At 42.0% G+C, this 27,014-nt stretch overlaps 1 protein-coding gene across 11 annotated transcripts in view; it reads right to left on the reverse strand.

Annotated features, from left to right (window-relative positions):
* Positions 1-27,014, reverse strand: part of FNBP1 (formin binding protein 1) — a 169,628-nt gene that overhangs the window by 102,901 nt on the left and 39,713 nt on the right. For all 11 annotated transcript variants that reach the window (XM_033960310.1, XM_033960315.1, XM_033960313.1 and 8 more), the window contains exons 3-4: positions 17,265-17,321; positions 12,883-13,030 (exon numbers count right to left, since the gene is read on the reverse strand). In XM_033960310.1, the coding sequence (XP_033816201.1) occupies positions 12,883-13,030; positions 17,265-17,321 (205 nt within the window). The remainder of the gene's footprint in view (positions 1-12,882; positions 13,031-17,264; positions 17,322-27,014) is intronic.

Raw genomic sequence — 27,014 nt, forward strand, 5'->3', positions numbered from 1 at the left:
GCCCAGCAGTCCGCCCCCGCGGCGGCCCAACAGGTCATGACCTGCCTTAATCACCAGAAGGGGCCCCCTTGCCCCCTAGGTTTCTCATCGAAGTCCTATCTTCCCATCAATGTCCTAACCCTCCGGCCTTGCACCTGCACGACCTGGTGAGCTGTCTATACTTATGCAACACCCCAGCACCTCCCTCAGTACCCCACGATCCCCTTTTCCCTCAGGAATCTGTCCAATCCCTGTTTGAATCCCTGTACTGTACTCTGCCGGATCACTTCCTCCGGGAGCGCATTCCATTTGTCCACGACCCTTTGGGTGAAGAAAAACTTCCTTGCATTTGATTTGAACCTATCTCCCTTCAATTTCTCTGAGTGCCCCCTCGTACCTGTTGTCCCTTTTAGTCTGAAGAACCTGTCCCTGTCCACCCTCTCTATGCCCCTAAGTATTTTGAAGGTCTCTATCATATCCCCCCTGAGCCTCCTCCTCTCCAGAGAGAAGAGCCCCAGCCTATCCAGCCTCTCAGCATATGGGCAGTTTTCCAGCCCTCTTACCAGTTTCGTTGCCCTCCTTTGGACTCTCTCAAGAACTGCCATGTCCTTCCTGAGGCGCGGCGACCAATATTGAAATATTTGACAGTTGTGACATGATTTACCGTAAAACTCACCTCCAATATCTTAAATGCACAAAGTCCGCAAAAAAACCAAACAATCATCAGTGTCAATAGAACTGAAAAGTTCTAAATGTGCTGCTGCCTCTTTTTGAATTAAACGCCACTGCCTCGTTTTAATTTGCGTGCAAAAATGCTAAAAGTAAAAGCTAATATGCGTGAATAAATTTTAAAACATGTATATTACAAAAAAATGTATGATGGGGGAAAGGAAACAAACCAGTAAATATGAATTTTCAAAAAATAAACTGAAAACAAGGTGCCTACTTTTGAACACACTGGGCTACGGGTTGTCAGAAGGACTCATGAGCAGAACTTTAAGCATTAAAAAGGAGAAAATACTGGCCAAAATGCTGTAAAAATGTATAGAAAATATTGCTATATTTTGAAGAGAGGCTGGGAACATTGTTTACAACAAATAAAACAGGGGAAAACAAAACCACAAACACAAATATGCAAAAAACTGAGTGGAATTGTCCAAATCAGAGTGATGTGCACAAATAAAGTATCCTTCAACTCATCTGATAGTATAAATGTCTTTATTCATCCAATGACTAGAAGTAGGACGCTTGGGACTTTGCCTGGCCTCAAGCACTGGTTTGCAAGCTTTCATTTGGTAACACCTTTTAGAGTGGAAGCATTTTCAGACATTATGTTAATTGATATTCTGTTGAAGGCTCTTAAGACTCCTGAGGCAGGCCTGTTTGGCCGAAACATGTACATGTTGAGTCATTGAGTCGTTGGATGAATCATTTAGTCATTGGATGAATAAAGACATTTATACTATCAGATGAGTTGAAGGACACTTTATTTGTGCACATCACTCTGATTTGGACAATTCCACTCTGTTTTTTTGCAACATTGTTTACAACTACACATTAGATATGCTCTGATACCATAAAAGAGTCAGCTGGAGCATATGGGAGGTACTCAAAGCTGTAAGGATTCGCAGGTCTGCAAGTCCAGTTTGCGGGAATGGATTGATCACTACACATATGGAATCCATAATAGATTAACAGAAATATTATCTAGGTAAGAACCTAATCTTTCGTTTTTAGTTCTGATAGTTCTGTTTTTAGGGGTTTCGGCTCCTGATGCAGACTTAGTGGCCAAAACACGAATGAGGCATTATGATGTCACAATACAATCAGAGGCTGAAGCTTTTCACACTATTTATTCATTCAATCTTCTATACTGGTCTCCCAGGGGAGCTCAGAGCGGTTTACATGAATTTATTCAGGTATTCAAGCATTTTCCCATCTGTTCCGGTATCTAATGTACCTGGGGCAATTAAGTGAGTTGCCCAGGGTCACAAGGAGCAGCGTGGATTTGAACCCACAACCACAGGGTGCGGAGGCTGGAGCTTTAGCCACTGCGCCACACTCTCCCCTTATATCAAATCACGCATTGGCAGTTGTGCGCACAACTCCACATTAGCGCTAGTTAATGCCAATAACTGATTAGCTACTTATTGAGTGTTAATTTCTCATTAACTAATTTAGGCGCACACACAGCTCAGGATCTTTTCCGCTGTTTTTCGTTTAGTGTACTGAGGTGAGCCAGATGCAGCATCTGGTTGTGAATGAAGCCTTGTGATGTTGTAACCCAATAAAGACCAGTTAGAATTAACCTGGAAGTCCAAAGTGGCAGGAGGCAAACTGTCAGATGGGGGAAAAGGGTCCTTCTGCTGATTTTGGTAATGTCATGTTTAATTTGGTACTGGATTAGTTTCTTCAATATAATAACCCTCTCATTAGTTTTATGTATAGGTAATTTGTAGTTCCAGCATATTTTAAAGTCATCTGCCTTGATCTTTTTGAAAACAAACAAATATAAATGATAATTAACATTTTCTCTGCGTAGTGTGCTTTGTGTTTTTTTTAATTTTGTGGTTACCATTATGTATTAAATAGATCATATTGTGTGTATATGAAAGATGGATGGAAGAAATTGCATTACAATGATTATGGGGGTGGGGTCATGGGCAGAGCCTGGGCAGGGGTACTCAGTTGATATTTATTTGACTTAGGGGGTACTTGGCTTGAAGAAGTTGAGAAACACCAATCTAAACCATCCCAGTCATCGAAGCCCTCCTCAGCCCGTTCTCAACTGAATGTCCATATATGGGACACAGACTATGCAAGTCTGTCCAGTACTGGCTTTAGTTCCTTCAATATATACCCATTATTTTCTGATTAGTGATCCTCTGTGTTCAACCCACGCTTGTTTTGAACTCTCACCGTTTTCCCCTCCACCACCTCCCTCAGGAGCGCATTCCATGCATCAACTACTCTCTCCGTAAATAATTTCCTAACATTACTCTCAAGTCTACCACCCCTCAACTTCAAATTATGCCCTCTGGTTTTACCATTTTCCTTTCTCTGGAAAATATTTGTTCTAAGTTAATACCTTTCAAATATTTGAATGTCTGAATCATATCTCCCCTGTCCTTCCTTTCCACTAGGGCAGTATTTCTCTACTCGGTCCTGAAGTACCCCCTTGCCGGTCAGGTTTTCAGGATATCCACAATGAATATGCATGAAAGACATGTGCATATAATGAAGGCAGTGTATGCAAATCAAGTTTATGCATATTCATTGAGGATATCCTGAAAACCTGACTGGCAAAGGGATACTCCAGGACCGAGTTGAGAAACACTGCTCCAGGGCTTCCAGTCTCTCCTCATACATCTTTTGGCCCAAACCTCCTACCATTTTTGTCGCATTTCTCTGGACTGCTTCAAGTCTTCTTATGTCCTTTGCCAGATAACAGTGTCCAAAATTGAAAAACGATATTCCAAGTGGGGACTCACCCTCGACCTGTACAGGGGCATCAATGCCTTCTTTCTTTTACTGGTCATGCTTCTCTTTATACAGTCTAGAAACAGCCACCGCCTTGTCACACTGTTTCTTTGCCTTTAGATCTTCAGACACTATCATCCCAAGGTCCCTCTCCCCATTTGTGCATATCAGCCTCTCACGGCTCCTTCTGATTTCTAATCCCCAAATGCATTACTCTGTACTTCTTTGCATTGAATTTTAGTTGCCAGATATTAGACCATTCCTCTAACTTCTGCATATCCTTTTTCATGTTTTCCACCCCCTCCTTGGTGTCTACTCTATTACAAATCTTGGTATCTTCCACAAAAAGGCAAACCTTTCCTTCTAACCCTTTGGCAATGTCGCTCACAAACATATTGAACAGGATTGGCCCCAGCACTGATCCATGAGGGACTCCAGTACTCACCTTTCCTTCCTCCGAGTAAATTCCATTAACCACCACCCTCTGGTGTCTGTCTGTCAACTAGTTTCTAATCCAGTCCACCACTTTGGGTCCTAACTTCAGTCCATCAAGTTTGTTCAAGAACCTTCTATGAGGAACCATGTCAAAGGCTTTGCTGAAATCTAAGTAAATTACATCTAGCATATACCCTTGATCCAATTCTCTGGTCACCCAATCAAAAAATTCAATCAGATTTCTTGGCATGATTTACCTTTAGTAAACCCATGTTGCTTTGGATCCTGTAACCCATTAGATTCTAGGAATTCCAGTATCTTTTCTTTCAGCTTTACTTCCATTATCTTTCCAATAGCCGAAGTGAGGCTTAGCAGCATGTAGTTTTCTGCTTCATCTCTGTGACCACTTTTGTGAATAGGGACCACTTCCGCTCTTCTCCAATCCCCAGGAACCACTCCTATCTCCAAAGCTTTGTTGAACAAATCTTTAATAGGACCCGCCAGAACCTCTCCGAGCTCCCTCAATATCATGGGATGGATCCTGTCCAGTCCCATTGCTTTGTCCACCTTCAAATTTTTCAAGTTGTTCATAAGCACTTTCTTCCATGAATGGCATGGTATCTACTCCATTCTTGTGTGTATCTTTGCCAGATAATCTCGGTCCTTCTCCAGGATCTTCTTCCATGAACACAGAACAGAAGTAAGCCATTATAAATGCCATCAACTCGTATTTGAGTCCTAGTGACTTTTGTCTATATCCTTTTCCTCCACCGTCAGCTCCAGACTCCATTCCTTCTATCTTGATGCATCATATAATCATCTTATGGTGGCTGCTTCTAATTCTTAACCCTTTATCCAACTGTTCAATATTCACGTTGTTTTAATCATTCCAGTGATAAATATATTCCCTAATTCCTTGTCTGTCTTAAATAGATTGCAAGCTGCTTTGAGCAGGGACTGACTTTCACATGTTTGTATACAGCTTTACATACATCTTGTACTGCTATAGAAAAGATTAGTAGTTAGTAGTAGGAGTATTGTGGTTTTGATCCTTCACCTAGAGCTTAGTTCAGTGTTGTGTTCTTGGGGCAGTATTTAATTCTCATGTTGAAGCTTGATGGGTGGCACGGGACACCTTACATTTTCAGAATGCTACACTATAGTTTTGCCTCCCAAGAAGTAATCTACGGTATACCCTTTTTGAAACTTGGAACACACTTCTTAGCAATAAAATTTCTGTCACGCATTCCCACAACAAAAGCTGGTCTCAGAAACACTAAAAACTTGCTTTCTTATGTTTTTTCTTTGATGATCTTTATATCAGCAGTTATGGATAACCACATGCAATGCTGGTTCTTCACCATTCATCTTGATATTATGCAAGCCAAGACATTTTTTAAATCTTTTAAAACATCTTCTGCTAGCAATAAAAATGCCTCTTTCTGAATGTTCTCTTTGCCTACACTGTAAGCCTCTTTGGTTTTGATTTTTAAAGTTCATGTTTTTCAGGTCCTCACTTCTATGAGGATACAAGTGAGCTGCACTTAAGGGATTGCAATTTACCTGCTAAAAATAAAAGCAAATTTTTAAGTTACAATGGCTATGAATTGTAATAGACTTTCCAAATCAACTATACCGTATTTCCCCATATATAGGCCACCCCACATGATAGGCCGCAGCAAATGCAGATTTATGTTTTAAAACTGGTAGATAAGCCGCCCCATGGTATTAGCCGCGGCTTATCTTACCGGTACCTTTTTACATCACTCCCCCCACACTTAAATACCTCCCTCCCTGGATGGCTGCCGACCACCTCCTCCAATTTCACGGCCAGTGGTGCAAGGCAGGAGTGATCCTTTCAGCATCCAGCCTGGCCTCACACTGCTTCCTGATTGGCTGCCATTAGTTTTCGCCATGAAATTGAAGGAGGCAGCCGGCAGCGAGGGATGTATTTAAGGGGGATTTAAAGAGGTACCGGGGGGGAGTGTGTGTGTGTGTGTGATGACTGTAAAATAGGACGCCCCATTTAAGCAAGCCGCACCCACTAGGCTGGTTTGCAAAATCAATGTATAGGCTGCGGCCTATCTATGGAGAAATACAGAAGTAGGCTTTGCATCCCTGTGCAAATAAATCATCCATAGGAAGCTTAGGAATACAGAGTGTGCACTAGGACACACTTCTGCTATAGCAAGTCTGCTCCATTTATTAAATCCAGGCCCCAGTACATAAGTTTTATTAGAGAAAAATTCTGCTCAGTGAATTTCTGTATAACCACAGACTACCATATGTGGGAAGAGCTTAAGAAATGCAAGTCTGTGTTTTCCCTACTCAAATCACTGACAGCTGCTAACAGTCTGTGTCACATACAAACAGTAAACACAGACTTTGATCATTTACACTTTATTTTAATACAGAATGACACATTAAAATAAGTACACTAAATAGATGTGTCCTGTAAGTTATAGAATATATACATATGGACAATCAATACAATGCCCAAACTAGCTTCTAGGTCCACTCATCCACTGGACATGCAAGTTCTTCCTTCTGGTAGGTGTCACACGCACTTAGCTGCACTACCACTTCCCCTGGCACCAGGAATTAAAAAAACATAAGGATTATGGAAAAAATGACACAGATGAAGATCTGAAAGCTTTCCTCTCCAGGGACTATGGAAATCTGGCCATGTTTCTGTGCATGCATCACGGCTCTATCAAAATACTCTTGTTTCTCTTTTCTTTATCACACCCACATTCTTCCCCCTCCTACAGAGTGCAGTGTGAAAGATGTCTTATTTATAAATCAGGGTGAGGAAAAGGCTGTCTGGAAAGTGCCTGGAGGTACGGAAGCTTTGCTTTCAAGAGCACTTGCACAATGCAAACCTATTTCAACAGGAGCTGGGTATCCACTAGATGCCACATTCTTAAAGCAAACAAAAAAAAAAAGAAGAGTCTGACAGTAAACATGTAAAGATCAAACAAAATAATAATAGCCCATCCAGTCTTGTAGGTTTGCTCCTGCCTCCTCCACCAGTAGCTAAGGATGCCTTCTACTGTCAGCATCCAAGTCAGTCCATCTGGTTATCACCTTTCCTTAGCCTTACTCCCACCACCTGTGCTAAGCATCTCTCTCCGTTGTCAGCTACATACGCTTGACAGCCTGCAGAAAATTGTGCCTTCTTTTTGGTCTTAGGGTAGCCATGTAACCAAGTCACCACCCCTGATAACATCTAGGAATGCTCCAAAACCCTGCTGCTACTATATGTTGGCTTATCTTGACTCTTCCTTGGGAGCTCGATGCAGTCATATTGGCACTCTCATCTCTCCATGGATCAATGGGTGGGAGCACTAGGGAGCATGTTGAACAAGGTGCAATTCTAGCTCGGGATGTTCCTGGAGGAAGGCATATGTTTCTAAAACTCAGGCCTCCCCCAACCCCATTTTTTTGGTCTTACTGTCCTTCAGTCCTAAAGTCACTTCATTGGCTTCCCATCTGCTTCCAAATACAATTCAACTCCTCTTACTGACCTACAAATGAATTAACTCGGCTGCTCCTCACTATCTCTCTTCACTTATCACCCCCTATGTTCCTCCCTCCCCCCTCCACCACGAGCGCCGCACAGCTGGTAAATCCCTCCTGTCTGTTTCGCCTTAGCTGTTTCAAGGTTAGACACCCCCTGTAAATAAATAATCAAACTTAGATCTTCTTATTTTAGGAAACATTCAATGTTCAAAGTTATATCTTAGTATTATGAAATACCTTTTTTGCATAGCGTCTGCACCATTCTCTTACTGAGTAACTCAATTTCTCTTTTTGTAGAATTGATATAATATAAGAGTAACTCAGTAAGAGGATGGTGCAGACGCTGTGCAAAAAAGGTATTGCCGACAGAACTCAAAGCTAAGTTATAAACTTTAATTACCTTAGATATATTTATTTGTCTTTGTTTAACATCAAAGAAAATACCTTTGATAAGGAAAATAACAATATTCAATTAGGAAATAATAATAGTCATAATTAACAGAAACTGTACTATGATAATAGTCCACAATTAAGGAGAGAGAGCCAAGCACAATCAGGGGTAGTTGAATTTCAAGGAAAAAAGAAACATATCAATATACTCATAAGTACAGAGCAAATCAGTTGTATTATTACTACATAGTCTGGACGGTGGTATCAGTAGGCATCTGTGGGGCTATGAAAGCAGCTTTATCCTCCAGGAAAAATTGTAATTGATCAGGTTCATAAAAAACATATCTATTAGCTTGATAGCTAATATAACATTTACATGGAAAGCGCAGCTGAAAGGTAGCTCCTAAACTCAATACTGATTGACTTAACATTAGAAATTTTTTCCGACGCAATTGCGTCCATTTAGAGACATTAGGAAAAACTGCTATTTTTGAACCATAAAATTCAACATTCCCGGCACTAAAGAATAGACGAAGAATTACTTCTTTGTCTTGTAAGAAAACAAAGGTCACAAGAAGTGTAGCCTTACAGAAATTTCAGATTGTGAGGATCCTAGGATATCTGTAATATTTAGTTAGAAACATAGAAACATAGAAAGATGACGGCAGAAAAGGGCCACAGCCCATCAAGTCTGCCCACTCTATTGACCCACCCCATTAAGTCTGAATGCTAATGACCTAGTTCCTTAACTCGACCCTCGTAGGGATCCCACGTGGATGTCCCATTTATTCTTAAAGTCGAGCACGCTGGTGGCCTTGATCACCTGCACCGGAAGTCTGTTCCAGTGATCTACCACCCTTTCTGTGAAGAAATACTTCCTGGTGTCACGACTAAATTTCCCTCCTCTGAGTTTGAGCGGGTGCCCCCTTGTGACCGAGGGTCCCTTGGGAAAGAATATATCGTTTTCCACCTCGACATGACCCGTGACGTACTTAAATGTCTCAATCATGTCACCCCTTTCCCTGCGCTCCTCTAGGGTATAGAGCTGCAGTTTGCCCAGTCTTTCTTCGTATGAGAGACCCTTGAGCCCCGAGACCATCCTAGTGGCCATCCTCTGGACCGACTCAGCTCAAAGCACATCTTTCCGGTAATGTGGCCTCCAGAATTGTACACAGTATTCCAGATGGGGTCTCACCATGGTTCTGTAGAGTGGCATTATGACTTCAGGTTTACGGCTGACGAAGCTTCTATTGATACATCCCATCATTTGCCTTACCTTTGATGAGGCCTTCTCTACTTGTTTGGCAGCCTTCATGTCTGCACTGATGATTACCCCCAAGTCCCGTTCCTCTGAAGTCCTAGCTAGCGTTTCTCCATTCAAGGAGTATGTTCTGTTAATTGATTTTCCAAATCAAGTTCTGTTAATTGATTTTCCAAATCCTGCTTTGTTTCCTTTGAAATATTTAAAAAGTATAATTTCTGTAATGGTGGTAAAGATGCCTCCGAGTACTTTAAGACTGAAGTTAGAAACTGTTGAAAAAGTTCCTTAGGTGATTGTAGCCTGGGAACCGGAAAATTAACCAATCTTAGATTTAAATTCCTATTTGCATTCTCCAGGTTCTCAATCTTCCTGACCAACACTACTGTGTCCTTAAGATGAAGTTTAGAAGAATTCTGTAAATCAGAGATCTGTTTTTCAGTTTTGTCTAATCTTTTGTCGTGATGTTGAATTTTTTTCTCCTAAATTTTTCAATTGTAATGAGGATTTTGTGAAGCTGAAATAGAATAGGAGCATACCTTATGAAGTGTCTCCAGAGTGCCTCCATATCTATCACCAGAGGTTTTTTCAGCAGGCTCAGGAGGGAAGCAGGAACCATTGAAGAAACTCCAACCGTTGAGTGTATATTTAAAGTTCCACCTCCCGGGACACCCTGAATTCCAAGTCCCCCAATCATTGGTGATTGATGTTGAGAATCCAGCGAGATTGGAACTGCCTCCGGGGTCAAGGGTGAGCGGAACAGCACAAGTGAGGTTGAAACCATCCCCGCTGCTTCCTGCATCACCGTCGGCATCCCTGACATCATCCCAGGGCGTGGGGGAACTCCCGGACCAGCTGGGCTCAGCGAAACTTCACTGTCTGAGATCGAGGTCAACCTCCCTTGATCAGCAGGAGCGCCCTGTGCAACTGACACAGCGTAAGATGTTATTGCTGTCTGGCGCGTTAGCGATGTGGCAGAGGATGCAGGAAGACCACCCCTCTGTTTCCCTCTGCGCTTGGGCATATTATAGAAAAACAGCAAAAAAGGTAAAAGTTTAAATTTGCCAGCGTAGGGAGAGCTATGCAATTGGCTATGCGACTGGCTCCATCGCCATCTTGAAATCCTCTCCGTAAATTTGCCTACCTTAGATATATTTAAATCACTAAAGTTAAAAATATATTCCAATTGTCTTGTAATATGAACTCTTCCCTTTTGCATTGTGGAAGTCGAATTAGCTAGGAAAGAAGGAAGATCATTATACTGAGATCCAAGAGTTTGTAAAGTATCATTTCTGACAAAAACAGGCACACTTACACAATCTGCATGTAGGTGTTCCTAGGGATCAAGTTTCAAGTTTATTAATATTTTGATATACCGACCATCACAAGTATCCGGTCAGTTTACAATAATAAGAAATAAAAATTATAAAAAAGTTATATATAAAAAACAAAATAAAAATAGGGGGGATAAGGTAAATACAAAGACCTGATTATGAAGGGTATGAGACAAAATGGGAGAAAAGGGAAGGGAAAGGTTTTAAATTACATTGTATAAATAAAAATAAAATGAGGAAAGGAGGAGAAGAAAAAACGAGAGGAAAAAATGGGGTATCGCTTCCTGGAAGCATTTTTGTTGTCCCATTTTTATTTGGGAACTCAGCTGGAATTTTGATAAGCATCTTTAAAGATAATGATAATGTCTGGATGGAGTTGGTGGTGTAGTAAAGGGGGGAGAACGGACTACTTGGACACGGTCTTGGTGGGGGTGCTGGCACCTCTCCGCCCCCCCTGCAATACTTGAGCCCTCCCTTCCCCGCCTCCCTGTACTTCTTTGCCAGCTCTGGCACTCATGTTCGTTTCTATGATATCCAGGTGCAGGTTTCGCTCCAATTGTTGAGTGTTAAGAGGGGCTGGGGAGTGGGATGGGTAGAGGAACACATATTACATACATGATGACATGCTTGCTTTGTTATTCTATCTTTATTGTTGTTTTCTTGCATAGTCATCAATAAAATTGCTCAAACATAAAATCTTCGCCAGCACGAGCAACTACTCTAGCCTGCTGCTCGCGCTGGCCTGGCTCCCTCTGAAATCACTCCTGGGGCACAGGGCCAGGAAGTGATGTCAGAGGGAAAGCCAGCATGAGCAGCAGGCCTAAGAAGCTGCTCAGGCTAGTGAAGATTTAAAGAGGTTCGAGGGTAGGGAGGGAGGACGCAAGTGTGGCTTGGGGGCATTGGCGTGGAAGGAGCGGAGGGAGGATTTAAGAGGAGGGTGCGAGGCATCTCCTACATTTGCTACACCACTGGATGGAGTTCCACAGTTTAGGCACACTTTATAAAATATGTCCTTACCTACCTATAGCACATGTTACAAAATCAGTCATTCTGAGAATTATGCGCATGAATACATATTAGGCCACACTGAGAATAATGAGCTTATATTGTAGTGTACCTTAATACAGATTAGTATAGGGTTACCAGACGTCCGGGAAAATCTGGACATGTCCTCTTTTTAGAGAACTGTTCAGGTTCCTGGACGGACTTTCCATAACCCAGCAGTTTGTTCGGGTTTTGGAAAGCCTCGAGCTCTAGCTGCGTCTTGAAGGTCTTCAACAAACATGCGCAGATGACATCACACACATCCGCACATGCTGGAGGCCCACCAGACATGGCCTGGAGGTTGGGGAAAAAGAGACATTATTTTGGCGGGAGCTGGAGGCGGGACGGGGCAGGGCCATGCATCCAAATTTGTCCATCTTTAAAGCTGGTAACCCTAGATTAGTGCATAAGGAGAGGAGGAAGAACAGCATTACATTCCACTTCCGTGAAAAGGGAGCTCTCGGGGGCGATGGAATAAGTTATCAACGAGAGCTACCATTAAGATGAGTTATTTTACTGTTAGTCCGGGTTATTAATATCTAGATCTCATTGCATAAAATAGGAACTATGCTAAAATAGTATGCATTCTGGTAAAAAATAAATCATCTTAACAATAGCCCGTGCTGATAACCCAAATCAAGACACTGAAATAGTAGTCCTATATATGGCTGGCTGATACAGATAGCAGCCCTGCACCCAAGCCACATCCCCCACTTCCTTCCTCCATACACATCATCTAAGTTGAAAAACCTTCCTTAACTCTAAACCCCCATTCTATTTCTCCTACCCATAGTCCAATGCGTCCTCCTTTCTATCCACCCATCATTCCTGAGAGCTCCCTCTTCACAAGTAAGAGGAACGTAATTCTATCTGAATGATGTGTGAAGGCATGGTAAGAGGAATCATTCATGCTTCTGAAGGGATGCTGAATAGGAGGGGGGACTGAAGGTTTGGGGAAAGGCAATGTATGGCTGGTGTGACTGGAGGAAGAGAAAGAGAGATTGGGACATGTTATGAAAAAACCAAACAACTACATTTGAATATGGAGCTGAACCTTTGGCTGAAAACTTAACCAGCTAACACTAATTTTCTCTGAGGGTTTCCGCAGCTGGCACTGCGCTTGTTGCAGGTTTCTGGGTCTTGCTGCATCCTGGAAACCTGCAACTATGATTTGTTGGTGCTGTCCAGCTCAATTTAGGTGACCACATTTTGTCTATTTAGAGTTAGCAGAATTTTCAGTCTGACTTGGCCACCCAAATTTTTCAGTAAAAAACAAACAAACCCCTCTTAAATTATAGTCAGTCCAAATTTCGCTACTTAGGTATTTCACTTAGCCATTTTTGAAAATGCATCCCTTGGCTTAAACCTTAGCATTTTTGATGCTTGAATGTGCTTAAAAGACAAAAATCAGATTGAAGAATAAAATGAAAATCAACTTGCCGATTTTTTCTCCTGTTTCAATTCTTGCACAAATCGTGTTAATTCTGCAGTGATCTGCATTGTCATAGTCTCTGAAATAATTTCATGCTGTCCAGCATAGTCGGCCATTTCAGTCAAAGTGGTTTGAAAGGCTTTACAAGATGTGTACCTGCAGCACAACACAGACAGGAGAAGTCTTCAGGTCAATCAGAGATCCTGCCTTCAAGTACATTATAGGGACACACATTCACTTTAGCATTCAGCAGACAAGACAGAATACCAGCAGTTTCATCTGCATTACCTTCTCCTAAAAAGACTTATGGCTCCTTTTACTAAGGTGCGTTAGGGCATTAAAGTACGGAATAGTGCACGCTGAATTGCCATGCGCGCTAGACCTTAACACCAGCATTGAGCTGGCATTAGTTCTAGCAGCGCGCGGTAATATCCTGCATGCGCTAAAAACGCTAGCGCACCTTAGTAAAAGGAGCCCTTACACTTCTCCCTCCGAATCTGCGGGTTTAGTACTTGCGAATTCAGTTATTCGCAATTTTTTACCTCCTATTTTTTATTTAAAAATTTATATACCGCATAAAACTATGCAGTTAACATATTGGTAAACCAAACAAAAACTGCAGACAATGTACACGATGCAGGCAAGAATTTATTGTACCAAAGTTAAAATGCAGTAATAAAAAAAACCTTTTTACCAACCAAGAGACCCAACACGGTCCGTGTTTCGGACAACACGCCTTCGTCAGGGGTCCATGGTAAATAAGGTATGCAATGTACCGCAAAAAATGAAGGTAACAACAAATGCCTGTGTATTACGCCAAAACCGCTGCCAAAAACCAAATCACTCAAAAGCTTATTGTCCAGGTTACAGCAGAGCACTGGGGCTAGCTGTCACTTTTATACAAGAAATCTGAATAAAGGTCACGTGATTTGTATCACAAGAGGATGAGACTGACATTTTATATAGTTTGGATCTCAGCCATGCTTTTCTCAAATCTGCAGAGCTCATTTTAGAAGGATTTTATTTGCCTGACCACAGAAATGGGTAGCATTTTGTTTAAGTGATATTTTTAATAAAGATGTATGCAATGCACAGAAAGGTAACATGAACTACTGTGAAACATGAGAACTGCCCTCAGCAGGTTATTATGATTAAAAGGGAAGCAAATTGCACTGGGCTAAGTAAAAACTGGAAACACTAACCATTCTAACTTGTAATGGAATAAGAGATGCACTAAGGGCTAGATTCACTAAGCTTATCAATCGTGTACCGATCGGTTTGTGACCCCTTTGCGACCCTGACCCGATTCATTAATCTCGTGGCCGAGCAACCTCCGATCCGATTCCGATCTGTGCATGCAAATGAGGGGGAACGGCATGCAAAGTAGGCAGGCAGCGAGTCACTAAACAAAATCTGGAACACTGACTGAGCTGGCCGATCAACAAAAAAGCGACTGCTGGAGACCAGTCGCTCACATCCTTTCCGACTGCCCTCTCCTGCTCTCTGCTGCCCTGCTCAATAAACTCCTGCTCTCTGCCCCGAGTCTCCACTCTCTGCCGCCCTGCTCAATGCTCTCTGCCCCGACCTGATTCTCCGCACTCTGATGCCTTGCTAAAAAACTCCTGCTCTCTGCCCCTTCCCGATTCTCCGCTCTCTGCCGTCCTGCTCAGTAAAACTCCTGCTCTCTGCCCCGAATCTCCTCTTGCCATCCCGACTCGCCACCCTGTTCTCACCCCGACTCTCCTCTCGCCGCCAAGCTCTCTGCCCTGCGCCCCAAATCTCCTCTTGCCACCCCGACTCTCCTGCCCTTCCCCCGCAGCGCAAGCCCGTGGTTTTAACCCACAGGTTTAAAGCGGGTTAAAACCACAAACTACAAAGAAGATGGTCTGCGCATGCTTCAGGATCGCTCACTAGTGATCTTTGTGGTCAGTGGGGGGCGTTCCTCTAATCGCCCCTGTTTGCATGCTGACCCGTTCAGAATTCATTGGCCTGCCATGGATCGGCCACGGATTGGGCACGGATCGGGCAGGTTAGTGAATCTAGCCCTGAGAATGCCAATGCTTGCCAGTCTTTATTGTGTCTGTCAGCTCATAATAGCAGCTAAATAAAACTGCATGACCCTCCACAGGTGCAGAATAATGTTGCACTTATGGAGTGTCCACTCAGTTTGGGATCCCAAATGTGAGTTTTTTGACCCTTTTTAGAGTCCTGACCTGCATTCCCTCTAAGCTGATACATTCTAGGAGCGTCACTCACAAATTTTTACATGGTCGCTGATAAAAATACTTGCAAATCTGGAAAAAATTGTTGGTTTTTAGGACTTGCTGCTCACATGAAAAAATATTTTCAGAACTAGTTGTTCACTTAAGAAAAAATTTGTATGCATCCAGCCAATATTTAGAGGGAACATTGGTCCTGACCCACAGTTTAGAAAACTCTGATTAAGAATATCACATGGTGCAGATTTCTCCAGGCAATAACCTTTTCCTTAATGTTTCCAAATTCTAGCATGAAAAGCTTCTCTTCCTATGCTCAACAACAGGAATAACCTTCAGCAGCTAATTACACGCCATCATCCTGCGGCATCACAAGTGGGAGATGTGAATTTAGATTTACATTGATATTAACCAGTCAATAAAAATTTCTCAAAACATAAAATGAGCTGATATACATATCACTAATGGAATACTTGATCAACAATTTTCATCAGTCTCCTAGCAGGCTGAGATCCTGTGGGATTAATGTTACTCTGCACAGCAGCCAGACTGAGTCAGCTAAATTCACTAGCTGTCAACATTTGCCTCTAGAATGACCCTGTTCTCAGGATATCCCCAGTGATATGCATGAGCTACATTTGCATGTTTTTTATTTATTTATTCAGTTTTCTAGACCGTTCTCCCAGGGGAGCTCAGAAAAATTTACATGAATTTATTCAGGTACTCAAACATTTTTTCCTGTCTGTCCTGGCAGGCTCAAAATCTATCTAACGTATCTGGGGCAATTGGGGAGGGGAAGGGACTATGTGACTTGCCCAGGGTCACAAGGAGCAGCGTGTGTTTGAACCCACAACCTCAGGGTGCTGAGGCCACACTCCCATGTACTGCTTTTTCTATATGCAAATATAGCTCATGTATATTTATTGGTGATGTCCTGAAAACCTGACTGGCTGGGTGTGCCCCAAGGACTGGGTTGAGAATTCCTGCCCTAGAGGCACTATCGGAGTAGGCACCTGATTTAGATGGCCAAAGCCGATGTCCAGTGCTAACCAGTTACATAGGATTGCATAAATCAAAGACTTAAACCAATCCAATCTAATTTCAGAATCATGTTTAATTGAAAACTTCATTAGCTAGGTTTAGCTGGAAATCAATATTGGCTTGCTAAGTCAAGCACCGGGCCTCCTTTTGAAAACTGACCCAATAGTCAGGAAACTGCTTGCCTCCATCTTTGATCCACTGTATTTCTGTCTGCATTTTTCAGCAGGGAAAAAGTGACCAAATAAGACTAAGATGACAAGTTGAGACAAAATGGTCCCTCAAATAAGCTAAAAAAAAAAAAAAAGACTGAAAAATAGATTTATGAGGCTCTTTTTCTAAACTACGGTAAGCGATAGGGCAAACTTAACATACATTAAAAAGGTTTAACTTGGGATGTGCGCTGGTAGTAAAATGACCAATTTGCACATGCACACCGCACATTAAAAAAATATTTTTAATTTTCTGGGAAGGAGCATGTTCGGGGTGGAGAGTGGGCATGACAGTGATAATCAGTTAGGGCATGAGGAACTGCTACACACTGATTAGCACAGGGTTAGTGTGGGGGCCTTACTGCCTACCAAATAAGTGGCAGCAGGAGCTCATGTGGTAATTATTTTTAATGGATGTGTGTTAATGGTGAAATTGGCGCATGGCCATTAATTAGGAAAATTGGCCTAGTTCCAGCCACAGCAAAAGTGGCCTTAGTGTATAGCAAAGACTTGCGGTGAGGGTGCGCTAAGGTCGCTTTTGATAATGCTTTAGTAAAAGGGCCCTTATATAAGTTATACATCATAATGTCTCCTCTATGGTGAAAAAATAATGCTAAATACTAAGTGAAAATAATAATGTGAAAAACTTCACAATGTACTTTCCTCATTTGGCAAATGCTATCTTCAATTTTCTTTCGCTGCTCAAATCAGTATAAAAAAAACAGTGTAAATGAAAATCCAACTTATCTAAATCCAAAGGAAGTGGCTAAATTTTGGGGGAATTCTGTCAAACTAGTTTTGGCAATTTTAGGTTTAGTTTCTGACCTTCCTAGATAGACATCTCATAGCGTATCACCTCTTGAACCAAATGTTTTCAAATGCACTTAAGGCTCAACCTCTCCTCTACCCAGTTAAAATACCTACTTGTATTCTTCCTCTTCTTTGGAGTTCTTTTTAGGCTGATATTTCTTAGAGAGATTCCTGAAATAATACAAAACAATGATTGTAGTTAAGCAAAAATGATTTTTTTTTTCCATCGTTGCATAGCCTTGTCAGAGTAGCCTCTCCAAGTGGAGAACAATCACCAGAATCTTTCAAATAAGCATAGAATCCCCACCACCACAATCCCCCCACTCCCAGAAAGCACATCCAAATACAAAAGCCTTGAGCACTTAAAAGATATTTTATAATTAATTAAATAAATAATTGTTCTTTCTGTGTCTACACTTGTGACTGGTATATCTGTTGCTTCTCTTTTAAAAAAAAAAAAAAATTACTGCAGTTGTAAAAAATTGCCTTTTTGCATTCTTTTGTTTTAAAGGCCATGCACTAATGTTGCATCATTCTGTAGGTGCTAGCCAGTTAACATGCAGTAACATAGCTGTGCTAACTAATTAGAACAGAATGCCCTCTCTCTCCCCCGACATGCCCCCTCCCAAAATTTTCTAAAAATACTTTTAATAGCATCTGGTTAGGGCACGCTAATGTGACAGGTTACCGCAAGAGGCCTACGCATGTCCTATGGTATGAGAGGCCGCTGAAAAGTTCTCAGCTCAACCAAGAAGAGAATGACGTGGAGCCATGAAACTTACAAGTTATTCCATACTTTTCTTGACACTTTTTGTTTCATTTGATATCGTTGAAATAAAGTGTCAAAAAAAGCTGGAATAACTTGTAAGTTTCATGGCTCCACGTCATTCTCCTCTTGGTTGAGCTGTGAATATTTCAGCAGCCCACACCATCTTAAGTGGTGTTAGATCAGGGGTGTCAAAGTTCCTCCTCAAGGGCCGCAATCCAGTCGGGTTTTCAGGATTTCCCCAATCAATATGCATGAGATCTATTAGCATACAATGAAAGCGGTGCATGCAAATAGATTTCATGCATATTCATTGGGGAAATCCTGAAAATCCGACTGGATTGCGGCCCTCGAGGAGGGACTTGGACATCCCTGTGTTAGATGTATGTTAGTGCCTAATTAAGCTTAGTAAAAGGGCCCCAAACCCTAAAAATTCATTTGTTGACATAAGCCCTGTGTTTTTTCTCATTTACAGGCAGAAAATAAGATTTGATTTAGAAAGAAATTCCTTAACATGTAAGTTGCAGGAACTCAGAACCTGCCAAGCAGTTTCATCAATTTAACAGTAATCTGAGAATAAAACACCAATATGGTGTCTAAGATTCCTGCCTGAATCAAACATAAAATAAAAAGAAACAAAATAAACAATTTTGCTAATCATAACTCTGCACAGTAGCATGTAGTCCCTCATCCCAAATATTATGAAACGTCACACCATATTACCAAGGATGGCTAAGGGAGAAATACCTAATTAGCCCCCTCCTTTACAAAGCTGAACTAGCATTTTTAGCGCTGGCCACGGCGGTAACAGCTCCAACACTCATGTTTCAACAGATGGGCCCCTGTACCGATAACATAGTTTTACGATGTCGTCATCTCTGGATCCTATTTAAGGATATTACCCTCACGTGATTGCAATAACCACTCAGCGAACGACACTACAAGTCCCGCTTCATTCAAATCAATGTCATCCACTCCAATTCAGCATTCAGTCCAAAATGACTAACAGTATTTAATTTATATATCCTATATACCGTGAACAAAAATGGATATGTGGAGGGGCATAATCAAAACAAACGTCTAAGTCCGATTGGAAAGTATAGCACTAGATGCCCAAATCCAGCAGTGGGAAAATGCCCATTCTCGAAAAATACGTCAAATTTTTTTTTTTTTTTTTGCATTCGAAAATCGTCTATCTGGATGTCCAGGCTATTGTTCATCCAGACCACCAGTGAAGTCTATCTTTATACCACATTCTCGACCAAAATTTCATCCAAGTCTCAAAATGCCCAGAACAAGACCATTTGGACGTGGGAGGGGCCAGCATTTTGATGGATTCGCCACCTAGACATGGAAACAGAGCAGTGGGGCACCTTACAGGTCACTGCTGCAAACTTCACAAAAAGGGTGCCACATAAACATCTCACCAGAACTCCCTTATAGGTTATGCTGAGCCCCCCAGAACACCCTCAAAACCCACTATACCCACCTGTCTACAACCCCAATAGCCCTTATGGCTATAGGTGTCACCTATATGGCAGTAGAGCAGGGTTTTGGTGGGCGCACATATTCCACTATAAATGTAGTGGTTAGAGTGGCTTATGGGTCTGGGTCCTCCTCTTTATGGTTTACTAGCCCACCCCTCAAGCTGTTTAAGAGACCTATGTGCTTTCCTAAACTAGATGCTCATGTTCTGGAGACAGGTATGTATGTTTTTATTCTAATCTTTGTGGGAGTGTGAGGAGGTCAGTGAACACTGGGGGAGTGTGTGGGGGTCTTTACTTTGTCTCTGCAGGTTATCTGGTCACTTTGGATACCTTTTGGGCACTTAAACCTGTTTTTATATCATCTAAGTCACAACGTATATGTTCCATCCAGGAAGTCTCGTAAAACCTTTGATTATCCCTGAAGATTAAACTGTGCTAGCTGTTTTTAGAACAGAGAGCCGTGATGAATGGCCCGCGCTGCTCCCGATGCTCATAGGAACTCTATGAACGTTGGGAGCAGCGTGGGCCATTCAGCGCAACTCACCCTGCTACAAACTGCTAGCGCAGTTTCGTAGAAGAGGGGGTAAGTCTAGATCAGCCCACATCCTGCCCTAACCAGTCCTCCAGATATGCCCCTTTTAGCTCTGGGTGCACAGCAGCATTCAAAGGCCTAAAAGGTCCATGGATACGTCCCAAAAATAGGTTTGATTATCGACACTTTGACAACTTGTCTTTTAAGTCATCCATGTGCTGACTTGGGCAGGTTTTTAGATATGTTTAAGTTTCGATTATGAGTCCCATGAATTAAATACTGACAGTCTTTTTGGACTGAATGCCGAATTGAAGTGTATGACATTGATTTGAATGAAGCGGGGCTTGTAGTATTGTTCTCTGATTGGTTATTGCAATCACATGAGGGTAGTATACCTAACTAGGATCTAGGATGCCTTCCGTTGTTTTTCACCCACACATCCAGGGGGGTGGGAGCAGGAGGGGGGTATATCTTTTGTTTTGGTATTATTCCTGATGGTAATGATGGATGGGGAAGGGAATTTTTATCTGTTGTATAGATACTGATTGATTATAAGTGCTTGGTTGATTAACATTATTTGTATATAATCTGTATTGCACTTTTTGTTGCCATTAAAAACTAAATAAAGTAAAAAAAAAAAAAAGAACTATGGTATGGCGGAGATGTTCTCTAAAGGCGGATGCTTTTGATAAACGCCGGCTCAAATTGTTAAAGACTTTTTGTACTTTTGCAAAAGTATTTAAGTGAATATTTAATGACCTATTTTAGGGGATGCGAAACGTGGATTAATGTCTTGAGTCCTGAACATTATTTATGAGATGAAATGAGTATTCCTTCTGATATACAATAGAAGAGGATTATGGGCTCTTTTTACAAAGGTGCGTTAGAGCTTTAATGCGTGAAATAGCGCGCGCTATATTGGCGCACACGCTAGAGCTGGTGTTAGTTCTAGAAGTGTAGCGCGGGTTTAGCGTGCGCTAAAATCCTGCGTGCGCTAAAAACGCTAGCGCACCTTAGTAAAAGGAGCCCTTAGTGTATTGAGGAAGCTTGCTACATGAATTTCAAACTATAATGAAATAGTGGTTTGAGTGTAGCCGCTGAGGTCTATTTTGAATTTATAAGAAATTATACAAATATCTGAATTTATGAATGTACGAGTACTTAGTGAAATGAGATATATTGAAGCAAAGAGTGAATTGAATTTTTAATTGAGGTAAAGCTTATTGAAGATTTAGCTTGTTGCTTGCTTCACTTAGGGCTCCTTTTACGAAGGTGCGCTAGCGTTTTTAGTGCGCGCTATAGCGCGCGCTAGCCGAAAAACTACTGCCTGCTCAAGAGGAGGCAGTAGCAGCTAGCGCGCGTGGCATTTTAGTGCACGCTATTCCGTGCGTTATTTCATATAAGGAGCCCTTAGTTATTTCATTTGAAGCCCTATTTGAAAGAGTCTCTACATAACGGGCACATTACGTGTCTGATGGAGTAGGGGATTTTATTTTCTTTAACTGACTGCCTAATTTGTGTGGCAGAAATGTACAGAAGTTATGCAGGAAAGCTCCCATACACAAACATACACACAACTTTCCCAATTTTATGTTCTGGTGCACAAATTTATAAAATAAAGTAAAAGTGCAAACCCTACTTCTGGAATGCTCCGTTCAAATAGAAAAGTTTATGCATACAAGGTTCTTGTGCATAAGTTTATATGTATACCCGTTAGCCTATTCGTGTCAATTTGTTCTTTTGTCTTGGTCTTTATACCCTGTCTGTTTTTGTTGTTTTTTTTTACTGAATTTTAACTTTCGTCCTATTTAAAATTGTATTTCTACCTAATTATCCATTCGTGTCACGTTTGTCCGTTTGTTTACAGTATTGTCTATATTTTTCTTAGGGCTCTTTTTACAAAGGTGCGCTAGCGTTTTTAGCGCACGCACTGGATTAGCACGCGCTAGCCAAAAAATTACCGCCTGCTTAAAAGGAGGCGGTAGTGGCTAGCGCGTGCGGCATTTTAGTGTGCACTAAAACCGCTAGCGCATCTTTGTAAAAGGAGCCCTTAATTTTTTTAAATGGAAAAATCATTTTTGTCTGTCCTCACCCCCCCCCCCCCACGATTTTAATTGTAACTCGCTTAGTAGTTTTGATAAGCAAAAGTATCAAATTTTTAATAAAAACTTAAAAAAAAAAACCTTGATTTTATCCTTGTAAACTGCTTTGATTTAACATTTTGTTAAAAATATGCAGTATATCATATAAAATAACTGTAATTAACTGCCTGGGTGATGGGACAAAAGCACGACGGACAAAGCCGCGCCGACATTTGAGAGCAGACATTTGTGTGCAAGACTCCAGTGCGCCGCCGTAAAAATTTATTTTAAAGGGCTCCGACAGGGGTGTGGGGGGAACACCCCCCCAGTTTCCTTAATAGTGTTCACGCTGCCATTGAGGGGGCGTGAGAGGGTGTAGCCCCCACACATTATACAGAAAACTTAACTTTTCCCCTATAAACCACCCCCAACTGTAGCGCGAACACTATTAAGTAAACTGGGGGGGTTTCCCCCCTCGCCCCCCCCCCCCGTCGGAGCTCTTTAAAATATACTTTTATGGCGGCGCGCTTGAGTCTTGCGCTCAATTGTCTGCTCTCAAATGTTGACGTGGCTTTGTCCTGCGCCCTCGTGACTGTGAACCAACCGCCTGTGATTCTGTAGGAGTTTTGCTGGTGTTTTATAAAAACACCTAGGGGTCCTTTTACTAAGGTGCGCTAGCCGTTTTAGCGCACGCTAAACGTTAACACGTCCATTATAGTGTGCCTTAGTTTAAGGCTCTTATGTGGATGATTTACTTTTATGTGGATGGAATTATTTTATGTGGATGATTTCAGTGTACCTTTGGAACTTTGACTCTTTCAAATAAAGTCCATTTAGGAACATCGTCACTCCACAGAGGTTTTTTTGGGGTTTTTTTTTAGCAAAAGGACCCCATAATTGCCTACTCAGCCTCCTCACTTAGGAAATATGTTATAAAATTAACCTCATTATGCTATTTTATCTGCAGAAATGTCATATAAAGACATCCCTCAACTGATAAACACTTAGGACCAGATCATTTGTTTTAGTCAACTTTGACCTCTTTACCATTGTCTGTTGGCGACCACATGACAACTGTTAATGGATTCTGCAAAAGAGTTCTGCTTGTTTCTTTATTTGGATCTTGTTAAAGGCTAATGCTTACACACTGTAGCCACTAACTGCCACTTGGTACTGATCATTGGGAAAGGTGTTTTGGGGACAAACGCCTGGTTGATTCAGGATAGGATTTGCTGCAACTTCTTAGTCTGAACATTTGAGAAGAAATACAGAAGTGAGAGAAAGATGAAAAGGAGAATTTTATGTTACTTAACTAATCAAAATATGACTGCGAAAGAGGAAATGAAAACTGCCAACAAAAAGGGAAATGACCCCTAATATATTTATTTTATTAGCATATTTCTATTTCACATTATTCACTAGGTGGAACACAGCAATAAGTAGATAAGCATCAGACAGCAAAGGGAAAAAGACAATAAAACAATTTTTACATGTCTAAAATCAACAAAATAAAATCACATTAAAACCTGCAAGCATAGGAGCCAGCTCTGTGGGTGCTTGAGCACCCCCAATATTGAGCAAACCCTTCCAGTGTCCAGGGAGAGGTAATTTTTATTGGGCTTAACACACCCACCCACACCTAGTTTAAAGAGGAGATGTAATGTTATCATTTGGTTTTCAGATCATAGATCTTAAGCAGGGGTGTATATGTTGCAGATGTAGTTATACAGCTGGCACACTTGGAGAACAAGGGCATATTCAGCTGCAAAGTTCTGCACCAGGCACAGAAATAGTCATTTTTATTTTCTTGCAGATAAAGAAAAGCTTGACAGTGCTGATAATCTACAAGCTGAGTTGACGGGGTAACAAATGATTGGACTAGAATGTTATGGATTCTACCCCCCCTCTCCTGTTTTTAGCGCCAGCTGCCATAGTAACAGCTCCGACGCTCATAGGCAGGCTTCCAGTGTGTTACAGTTCAGGAAGGGGCTAAAAACTGTATTGTTTGCATGGATTTTTGCAACATGAGTCAGTGCATTTAGGCATTTGTTTGTTTGGTGTCTGAGGAGCTGATCCTCAGGGCTCCTCATGTAACTTAGGGGTCCTTTTACTAAGGCGCCCTAGCCGATTTAGCGTGCGCTAAATGCCGATGCGTCCATTATATTCTATGGACGCGTTAGCATTTAGCGTGTGCTAAATCGGCTAGCACACCTTAGTAAAAGAGCACCATAACCCCTATACATATGGTGAGACCTCCAAAACGCCCCAAAACGTACTGTACCCACCTATCCACCACCCTAATAGCCTTTATGTCTGCAGGTGTCACCTATAAGGAAGTACAGTGGGTTCCGGTAAGTTTTGGTGGACTCGCACTTTTCACCACAAGTGTACTAGTTAGGGTGGCATATGGGCCTGGGTCCCCTTCTCTGCAGTCCACTGCACTGCCCACTACTCCAGAGACCTGCTTGCAGCTCTACTAGGACTGGCTATATTATTTGCAGCAGTCCACATCCCACGTCTCATCTGGAAGCCTTCCCTCTGACATTGCGACTTCAGATAGAAAGCTTCCGGTTCAGGCGCAGGATGTGCGTAGGTGCCTCTGCCCATGACTTTGTTCACTGCAGCACTGAGAAAGAGGGAGCTGGCCCGAAGACAATGCCGCATCGATCGTACCGTGGACCGGCGGCTGAAGAACACTGTCTCAGGCCCGATGCACGTGCCGGCCCTGCGGACCGGCAGGAAATGTCTGTGGACCGGTGGTTGAAGAAGAACACTAATCTAGATAACAAAATGTCATGGGTCTATTGTATCAAAAGCTGCCCTCAGATCTAACAAAACAAGTAACACATCATCCCCTCTATCCATGTACTTCCAACAATCAATCTGTTTAAACCTGTACATTTCTACCAGCATGTGTGGGGGGGAGGGAAGACTTTTTAAAGAGATCAAACAATTATTTCAGTTTCTCAAATTTGTATAATAGGTGTTGGAATTGGGGGTGAGGAGGCACACAGGCTCTGGCCACACCAAAACGTTTCCACCAGCTGCTCTCTTCTCTTAACTGCAGAGTGATGGGAATTTGTCTTTGTGCCACTCTGCCTATCCTTAGCCAATTCTGGCTGTCAGCGCCACATGGCTTTTTAAAATTGGTAACTACTTCCTGTTTTGCAGCCCATGAACCCTATTACAGCACTTTACGATCTTATTTTGGCTATCTTCATAGTCAAGTTTAAGTTTAATTCTATTCAAATCCCTTTTAATCATCTTCAATATAGAGAGATGCCCCCACATACAAGACTTAAAGGGGATGGGGGACCTGATATACCACTTTTTCTGTGTGGTTTACATAATCAAAGCGTTTTACATGAGGCAATGAAGTGTTCAGTGACTTGCCCACAAGGAGCTGCAGTGTGAATCGAACTCATAACCTCAGGGTGCTGAGGCACCTGCTCTAACCATCCCAATCAGAATAGGGATTTACTCTTTAACTACAGACCCATTGCTAATCTCCCATGTATATCAAACAGTGCCAAGACAGTCATTGCAGATCAGTTAACACACTTTGTGGTTTTAACTAATCTCTTACACCCAAGCAGGATTTTGTGATCATAACACTGAAATAACACTTACCAGTATGCTGACACACATTCAGAATAACCTTGAGCAAAATAGGTAGATCTATAATAGAGGCAAAAATCTGCCGTAAGGTGCACAACAACAACCGAGTAGATTAGTCCAAGCAGAAAAGATGTATGATTTATTAGCAACAAAGACCCGACATGGCCACATTTTGCCCTCGAGATGTGTCAGTGGTAAAAACTGCAGGGGGAAATTTGACATATGACACCCCTGCTAGTCAACACTTCCAAACCACAGAGCAAATCAATGTGTCTTCCTTCAATACTGACAGCAAATCTTGCATTCAGATTTCTCCTGCAGTTTTTATCCCTATCACAGTCCAAAGCAGAAACATGGCTACATCGGGTCTTTGTTGCTAATAAGTCATACATTTTCTACTTAGACCAGGGATCTCAAAGTCCCTCCTTGAGGGCCGCAATCCAGTCGGGTTTTCAGGATTTCCCCAATGAATATGCATGAGATCTATGTGCATGCACTGCTTTCAATGCATATTCATTGGGGAAATCCTGAAAACCCGACTGGATTGCGGCCCTCAAGGCGGGATTTTGAGATCCCTGACTTAGACTATTCTGCTTCTTGGTTGCTGTTGACCAGGGGTCTCAAAGTCCCTCCTTGAGGGCCGCAATCCAGTCGGGTTTTCAGGATTTCCCCAATGAATATGCATGAGATCTATGTGCATGCACTGCTTTCAATGCATATTCATTGGGGAAATCCTGAAAACCCGACTGGATTGCGGCCCTCAAGGAGGGATTTTGAAATCCCTGACTTAGACTATTCTGCTTCTTGGTTGCTGTTGACTCTATTGTTCTTCCTCCTCCCCCCCTTTCTACAAATTGTAGTGTGGATTTTAGCGCCGAAACAGCTCCGATGCTCATAAAATTCCTATGAGCATTGGAGCTGGTACTGCGTAGGCTGGCGCTACAAACCGTGCTACAGTTTTGTAAAAGGGGGGAGGGGGGAGTTAGTTCTTCAGTTAGATGCCTTTTATATTAGAATTGTAAACTGCTTAGATGGTTTGATTATGGGTGGTATAATAAATTGTAATAAATGTGAAACCTTAAAAAAAACAGCTACAAAGAATACCACTATTATGAAATTATCTTCCCCAATGAAGGAAATGAGGGGGAAAAGGCAAGAAGAACTGCACTATTCAATTGTAGTTCATTATTTATTTTTTCATTAACCGCATAGAGCTTAACGCAGACATGGGCAACTCCGGTCTTCGAGGGCTGAAATCCAATCGGGTTTTAAGGATTTCCTCAATGAATATGCATGAGATCTATTTGCACGCACTGCTTTCAATGCATATTCATTGGGGAAATCCTGAAAACCTGATTGGATTCCGGCCCTCGAGGACTG

The sequence above is a fragment of the Geotrypetes seraphini genome, chromosome 10 (assembly GCF_902459505.1).
Source record: "Geotrypetes seraphini chromosome 10, aGeoSer1.1, whole genome shotgun sequence".
Lineage (NCBI taxonomy): Eukaryota > Metazoa > Chordata > Amphibia > Gymnophiona > Dermophiidae > Geotrypetes > Geotrypetes seraphini.